At 32.0% G+C, this 8748-nt stretch overlaps 1 protein-coding gene across 3 annotated transcripts in view; it reads left to right on the top strand.

Annotated features, from left to right (window-relative positions):
- Positions 1 to 8748, top strand: part of hwt (heavyweight) — a gene marked incomplete at its 5' end in the record, with an annotated part of 69645 nt that overhangs the window by 16469 nt on the left and 44428 nt on the right. For all 3 annotated transcript variants that reach the window (XR_010843370.1, XR_010843369.1, XM_014432399.3), the window contains 1 exon segment: positions 1922 to 2042. Coding sequence is in view for 1 of the 3 variants with exons in the window: in XM_014432399.3 (XP_014287885.3) it covers positions 1922 to 2042 (121 nt within the window).

The following is an 8748-nucleotide window of genomic DNA, read 5'->3' as shown; positions in this document are numbered from 1 at the left end:
TTAGTATGTATGTGATCATTTATCAATATTACCTATTGCCCACAACTGTGTGGCAGATTGTAATATCTATCAATAAATAAATCTCTTCTTCTTAAAAAAAAAAATTATTAATTAGTAATAATAATTCAGAGAAATCCATTACGAAAATTGACATTTACGCTGTAACTGATATTAAAGACTATTTCAATGTACATTGATATACTAAGTTTGATCATATCCGTATTAACCGTTTTGGAGAAAATCCTGAAAAAATGTAATTTGATTATGTAACTTGCAACTTATGGTTGATCGATTTTATAGAATAGGTTGCTGTCACATCCCAGGCATTTACCTGCCTCAAATATGTTATAAAAAAACGAAAAGTTTTTTCAGACGCACTCCTTTTCGCAGGTTGCTTGGACTTTATTTTCTCTTGGAAAAATTTTCGCTTCTCTGTAAAATTCTAACTTTAGTGTTTAATTATTAACTTTTCCATTGTATTAATTACTTTTTGTATAAATTATATTGTAAAAAATAATATCGAAATCTTTATTGTTGGCTGTAGATTCGATGTGAGGAGAAGATGGTCCAGGGTGCAGTTAGTAATGATAACCTATCATTAATAACCACACCCTCGACCCTTTCAAAAAAAGTAATATTTATTATATCCCAACTACTGTAATTTTGTCCTATTTTTATGTGTTTGAAATTATATTGATTTATTTTATCTAAATAATTTCTTTATATTTTTTTTTGTGTTTTACTGGGTTATCTGGTATAAATAAATTTGGAAAAAATCATTAAAGTTATCCTCTTGTTTTGATTTTTTTTTACTTATGAGTCTAACACACCAACTGGAAATGAAATTAAATTTCTATCGATATTTCCATACATTGTGAATATTTTTATTCACATATTAATAAATTGAAAAATAAATTTTATTCTGGGATATATATTATCTCACAATAGAATAACATAAACCACATCAATCTGTTGGCATACTAAGAACAAACAGTTACGAGTCAACTACATCAGTAAAAATCTGGTTTGGTGCGTCCATCATAATACTTTATAACATTATAAAATTTTACTCACTGTCCTAAGGACATATGCCCCACATTGTTTGTATATTAGTATGCTCCTGTAAGATATCACTATTTTTGTAATATAGAAAAAAAATCTAAAGACTAGGGAAGGCAAAATTGTGAACAAATTTTCTCTTCCTATAAAAATTCGAACTTTTTTAGAAGTGTTTCTCGATGTGGGAGTAACTAATATAAATTTTGTTCTTGCCAAAAATACAACAGTTTAACAAAGATAATGAAGCTCTAATGCAATCAGGAAAGTTTGGGTGATCTCGGCTCGTTCCAATTAGATGCTTCTATTATTCCTTTTTTCTCCTTTATCTATTTCATTGTCCATTGCATGCCAAGGTACATCAAAATCGTTTGAGTTGTTTCGGAGAAAATTGAAAACATGTAAAAATTTCTGGTCAGTCAATTATATGGAAAAAGTTGCTGCCGCATCCCAAGCATATATCTACCTTAATAATATGTAATTTTAGTCTCTTGCAACTTTTCGTTTTTGAGTTAGGCTGTTTACTAACAGACCATTTCGCGAGACAAGGTTTTTTTGGACTACGGGGATTTCAAAACATGTATATCAGTCGAAAACTGGAATGTGAAATTCTTCAGATCACAATACATTACTTTACTATATTTTCCAAATATTCCAAAGTGAAAACAAAAATATTGTTTACTCCTAACAAGCTTTTCTGTGTCCAAATGTTAGTAAACGTCCAAAAAGAAATATGGCGTATTACATTGCCCACCCCTGTGTACTAAATCATGTCTAACTGTCCGGTCCTTAATGCCGACATTAATCCTCTTTGATTAAGTGGGCATTGGAAATCTTATATATATATTTTTTTTTTGCTTTTCAGGTGGAAGTTTTAGAAGTTTACTGCGACCCTCGAGATTCGAAGGCTTACGTGGAGCCAGGAGAGGAAGTTGCTAAACTTTACACGACCCCTGAGAAGAGTTACAGTCATCCATACGATACCGGTAAGTGGTCCTCTTTTTGTCTCGTCCGGACTTGTTTTGAAAAATCCCTCCGCTCAACATAACTTATCGTTCTGGGCAAAGTTCTGATCCCATTCTGTTCCATAAGGAACCAGAACTCTATCTGTACTCTTATATTACAGTTTTAAATTGCATGGACCTGTCTCAGGAGAATAGGTAAGAAAAGATAGAATATGTCCTCTTCTGGCAAAAATACATCTTATGATTCTCCTACATTTATATTATGATGTATACTTATGTATTTACAATAGGGGTATTCATCATGTTGTGTTAAATTAAAAATGTTTTACAATATTAGATTAATTTTTATTAATATATTCTTGTTTGAGAGTGGTTTAGTTTATTTAAAAACAAATTTGATCCTCTTTTTCTCAACTTTATTCTTTTCAAAACCTTCTAACGTTTCGACCCTCACGTCATTTTCAAGGATACCTTTATTTTGTTGTCATTTTCTCTTTTAAAATTCTTTAAAATGCCGGCTAATTGCCTTTTCCCATCTATAACTTCTCAAGGTAGGTTCTGTTTTAAGGTTTGCAAATGTAAATGAAAGAAAGAAGAGAAGTGGTTAGTAAAAGTTTTAAATTTAAGAAAGAATTATATAGAAGAAGTTATAGATGGGACAAAGGCTATTAGCTGGCATGTTTAAAAATTTAAAAATAGAAAATGACAAAAAAATAAAGGTATCCTTGAAAATGACCTGCTGAAAGGTTTTGAAACGTTGGAAGGTTTTGAAAAGAATAAAGTTGAGAAAAAAGGATCAAATTTGTTTTTAAATAAATGTTTTACAATGTTAAATGCATAAGAGCTCCTAGGAGATTTTCAGTTTTATAACCGTTCTTTCCAAAACTTCTTGTTATTGTTTACTTCTAAGTTTTTATTAAAGTTATTTAATGCCTAAAGTGAAATTTTGGCCACTGAGTTCCTTGTTGATATTCTAACTGGTGAGGAAGAGAATAAAGATGAGCTAATAGACAACTGTCATTACATTATTATTATTGTCATCCATTGCTTTATTAGTTATAAAAACATCCAAAACAATACTAACACGATCAAAAAACAAACTACGAGCAAGTAACCTAACACAACAAACACAATGGTAACGAGCTCAGCTGGTCTGTTGCGTGACGTCATTCTCCATTTAACAGACTCTCAAACATATTATATGTTATTTCGTTTTAACATGGTAAAAGAAGGAATTATTTCTCCATTTAACATGTTAAACTAAAGATCATGAACACTCCTGATCTCATATTGCTGCTCCGTAAGAAATATTACGCAACTGTGAAATTTGACTTTATAGTGTCAAAAATTTATTAAACCTTTGTAAATCAACAAAATTATGCTCAGAAATGTCCTTGAAAAATTTTTAAATACAATTATGTTGACTTAAAACCAGCATGTAAATGCATTTTTGAGCCCACCAACACAATAACAATTTAACAAAGTTTACTATTGCATCTTCTTTTATTCCAGACCAGCAATATATATAAAGTTTACTAATGCAAAAGATATACCCATCCAGATGGCACTAAAAGGCAATTTACCATATTTTCTTGGGAACAATAATATTTTGAAAAATTTCTGTACTCAGCAGAAATTATTATATTATAACTTACTTTTATTTACATGTTCTATATTATATTACACAAAATAGTCATTGCGGTCATTACAAGTTACTTCTTCTTTCTCTTCTAATTTTCACTCTCTTTAAAATAAAATTAATAAATATTTAGGCCTCTTATTAGAAGAATTCAAGTTAGAATCGTTGTCCTATCAGTTAATAATCTTTCTAAACAAGTAAAGGCAGTGCGAAGCACATTGCTGCATTAGTTGGCGACGGATATTTACAGCATTGCAGTGTGCCCTGGATATCAAGGAACCTGCCTTGCAGTCTGATAGAATCATATTAACTACTTCTTTGCAGAACAGTGCTTCGGTTCTAAGATATAGATCTGAGTTGACAATCACTTAAATGATAACGAAATAGTTTATTGTTTGAATTAATTACTGATTATCTCAGTAAATAACGAACAATAAAATGTCTGACGTGACCTCTCACACGATTTTCCTAACCGGTTTGGGCGCCAATTTTAATCCCAAATTTGTTTACTATATCATTGCTAATATTGGTTCAATCAAGATCTTAATTGAAAAAATTCATTTTCTAGAATGCTTCAGAAGTTTTATAGTTCTAGTACTAGGAATTATTCTAAAAACTCATTGAAAAATGAACTGGTTTCCATAAGAACTTGTCCTAGTACCTTAAAAAATGGTTATAAATTTAAGTATATATAATAATAACAATCCCATTTCGATGATTTTTTTTTTTTTACGAAACGACGGATTTTAATGGCCTGTGACTTTATAGCCAAAAATTTTCTTTTATTCGATTTTTGAAATTCTTGAAATATAACCTCAAATTTTGAGGTTTGTGTATTTTTTTTCCTTGGTTGATTATAAAGTTGAAAAAAAAAAAATGTGCCGAAACGAAGAATAAATTGCCCAAGTTGTCCAAGGTATTGGAGAAAACTTCCGAATTTACCTGGATAGAAATAAATTTAAATTTATTTCCAATTACTCCAATAAGGTCTGTATTTTAAATGAACCTGACAATTTAGTTCAGAGCATTTTAAATTATATAGCTTATATTTATACAAATATACTTCGTAAGTAATTTGGAAATTTACTCAGCTTTTCGTAATATAATTCTTGAATCTCCTTATAGTAAGGGCATTATTTGGACTAGTTGTCTCACTGTTGTAATTTCTATTCTTTTATTTATTCATTAGTAATTAACCTTTATCTTATATTTCAGAATCTTCCACTTTACTTGTAATTGATCAAGAAATTTCTAAATATGTTAATTATCTTTGGTTTTTATTCTTTTTTCCTTTTTTTTTTTTTTAATTTTATATATTTCTTAATTTCTACTTAAATAAATGTATATAGGCTGTATTTTTAGTTAGTGATATTTGAAATGGTAATATTTATTTTTAATATTATCTTTGTGTATTTGGCACTCTCACCAAGTAGTATATTTTTTTAATTTATTTGGTTTTAGTTTATGTTTTTTTTTTTTATTATTGTACTTACTTGGCCAACCCCTCTGTATGTCTCTAGGATATAACATGAGTAAATAATAATACTCATATATTATTACATAAATTAGGATGATATTATGAACACTATTTTTTCTTTTTTTCTTTTTTTTTTTTTGTCATTTGAGCTCTCTTCCACTTTCTTTGTAATATGTTACGTTAATGGACAAGGAAACAAGAGCAGTAGTAATATAATACTCAGTAGTAATATACTAATGAGGCAGGTGCACGTGTCCTCTAGGGTCCGACCTCTTAGCCCCAGGCCTGCAATTGAGAGGGTTGAGGTTAAGGGGGTTCCTCAAGGGGCGTTAGCAAATCCGGTTAAAGAGAGGACGTCATTTACAAACAATTAGCCGAGGTGAGACCGGACAGTGCTTCCTAGATTAAGTTAGTCACTCCATCTACCGTAGCACCTCGTTACTCGTTAGCTAACTGTCTAGGGAGTGAGGCTGTGATTAATATGTTCTCTAGAGGAGTGATATATGGGAAGGCTTCGACACGGGGGCATTAGACATATGCAGCTATCACTCAACCACCGGAGCGGAAGTGTATCAAAGAGGCAAGAAGAAATCTCGGCTCTCTTATGATTCCCCCAGGGATGGCATCTGCTCCAACACTACTGTCTTATTGCCAATGGTCCCTCCGCCTCACGCTCATATCCTCTGCCCTTCCTTTTATTTCGCCTCCCATAATCAGTGTTGTCCGTTATTATTGGAGTACTTGTTATCTCGGCCTGGGACCGTTTATCTTTTCAGAGGGTTCTCCAATAAGGAGTTCTATAAGGCGGGACCTCTTATTAACTTGATCATATAAAAATAATACATTTACATCAACTTATATGAGATATTATTTATAGTTTGGTTTATACCAATAACAAAGATCAGTTAACATTATTATAGTTCTTCTCCTCCATATGTTAAGACTCTGATCCCTGAAATTTTCAAAATCATTATACTATTTGAATCGTCAGAGCAGTTTTCGTGCTACAATCAATTGAAAAACACACTGTGTAGCTATTATGAACTGATTTTTGATTTGGCAAACAAGCACAGAGAGCCGAACTCCTAAAAAGTAGAGAAAAAAATGTAGCAACAAAAATAGTCCACTCGTCCTAGAGATATTTGATTTTCTTAATTTTTTAGCATTTCGTGCACTTTATTTTTTTTTACAATATAGGAATCTCGACTCCTGAAGCACCAAGTCCTCAAACAAGGACCTAGACTCACTAAAACCACCTTATGCTACAACTGATCTGGCTCAACAATTTAGTGTCTCTAACTCTCTATTAGCGTTTTTGTTCATTCGCAGTGTTTTTACTTTCACCTTAGCTGTTTTAAGCCTTCTTATTTGATGATTAAATTCCTCAGTACAAGTAAATGTAATAGGCGACAATAGCATGAAAGATTTGTGATTTCCATTTACATTTCTATATTAGAAGGCCTCGAGACCATTCTCTCTTCCACCCGAGGAGCCTCGGAGAATCATCTGGTGTAGAAGAAGATTACTAAAAACTAGTGAGTAGAGAATTTATTATAGAAGGAATGACATCTGGTTCAGGCTAGATCGGCTATATGCGGAATGTTATGGATGATTTTATTTTTGTCAAAATAAGGATTATTGAAGGCTTTACAATTTTAAGGACTTTTGTTTTGGATTGTAAGGACAGGGTACAAGCTAGATTTTGGATTATAAGAACAGGATACGAGATAGATTTAGGATTGTAGGAACGGGATATTCGAATTCCTCTCGTATTCAATCCTTACAATCCAAAATCCTTCGTAAAATCCTCAATGCTCCTTACTTTGTCACAAATAAAATCATACATAAAGACCTTAATGTTCCCTATGTAACCGATCAAGCCCGAACCAAATATCACTCCATCCATTATAAACTCTCAAATCACTCAAACCCCCTAGTTTCTAATCTTGCATCCTCTTGCATTCCTGACAATCCTCCGAGGGGCCTGAAAATAAGATGGCCACGAGACCAGCTAAAGTAAAATGTCATTAGAGTGCAACCAATGGGTAGTCTCTCTACACGCCTGTAACACTCCAATTTAACTTAGATCAGATCTACTAAATGTATTATAATGTACAGTTGTAAATAGCAATAAATAAATATTTAAAAAAAAAGAACGGGATACGAGATAGATATTAACGTTTCGTGTTAATGGAATTTTTAATTGTAAGGACTTGATACAAGATAAATAATTAGCGTTTTGTGCAGAGCTCAGTGTACCAAGATGTTTTTGAGTTGTTGCCAGATGATCCATCAGTTTATTTTTCAATTCTCTATGGGATGGACACTCAATAGCTTATCAAGAAACTCTCCGAAAAAATCCCTGAAATATATGAAACTTAATTATGCTATAATAAATACATTATTACACTAAATTTAAAATATCGGAAAGTATAGTCTTGTAAATCATAAAAGACATTGTATATTTCATCTCAGCTCAGTCTCATCATCCTTGTACGTAGGACAAGGAACCAACTATTAACTAAATCCTTGGCTCCACTTCCCAAACTTTAAAGCAAACTAAAAGGACAAGACAAGTTGTGTTTATGTAACATTTTGCGACGAACTTCCCCAAACGCACCTCCCTAGAGGGTGTTAACGCTAGTGATAAATCTTCGCGACTTAGAAGCGAGCCATTTTTCCTTTCTCGCATACTCACATTGTAAAGTTGGGTAATTTTTTAGGATGAACCCCTCGGGTGCTCTCCCTACCTGAGATATTCCGCAAGTCCGCCGACTTAAGCGAAAAAGAAAAGGAAGAGGTGATAGATGCTGCCATGGTATGAGAAAATGAGAAAACTGTTCGTCATCACTAAGCTATAACACCATGGCACAAAGTGTTGATGTGCAGAACGGAAAATGGGTTTCAGATATGAGCATATCTATAGAATCATCTAGTGAAATATTGATTTCATTGACAACAGAATTATGCTTTGTCAACTCAAACTATGCTTTTAAAATAACTCATTTTTATACTAATACTTTTCTTTGAAATGAGTGAATAAAAAATAATAATAACATTTTTTAATAATAACATTTTCTTCTACTCTTTATTTTGTTTTAAATCAATGGTATTTAAAAAAAAAAATGATATATGCTTCATTTCTATAATTGTTGATAACAAGTGACTTACCTACATGCTTAATATTTCCTACCTTTAAAATGGATTTAGTGAATGACACAATTTCTTCCTTATTAAAATACAATAGTTTATTTCATATCATCAGCAACGTTTCGGGAGATTTCCCCCATCTTCAGGCTGTTGATAACAAAAAACCTATATATGACATATAATTTTGTCCTATCTGTCATACTTGCTAATATATTATAATATTAATGTCATTTATTGAGTAAAACTTGCTAATGGTCATACATTTTAGGAGAATAATTACCTTTCTGTAATTATTATTGGTAATTATTCTCCTAAAATGTATGACCATTAGCAAGTTTTACTCAATAAATGACATTAATATTATAATCATTACCAGTGATGCGGCGAGAGGGATGCGCTGGGATCTCTCGAGCTCTGCTCTACCCCTCACACGTGGGGGATAGAGTGGGCTCAGGGATCCT

This window comes from Halyomorpha halys, unplaced genomic scaffold (genome assembly GCF_000696795.3).
Source record: "Halyomorpha halys isolate HHAL.00 unplaced genomic scaffold, Hhal_1.1 Scaffold1051.1, whole genome shotgun sequence".
Taxonomy (NCBI): Eukaryota; Metazoa; Arthropoda; class Insecta; order Hemiptera; family Pentatomidae; genus Halyomorpha; species Halyomorpha halys.
This window is presented reverse-complemented; position numbering and strand designations above follow the sequence as displayed.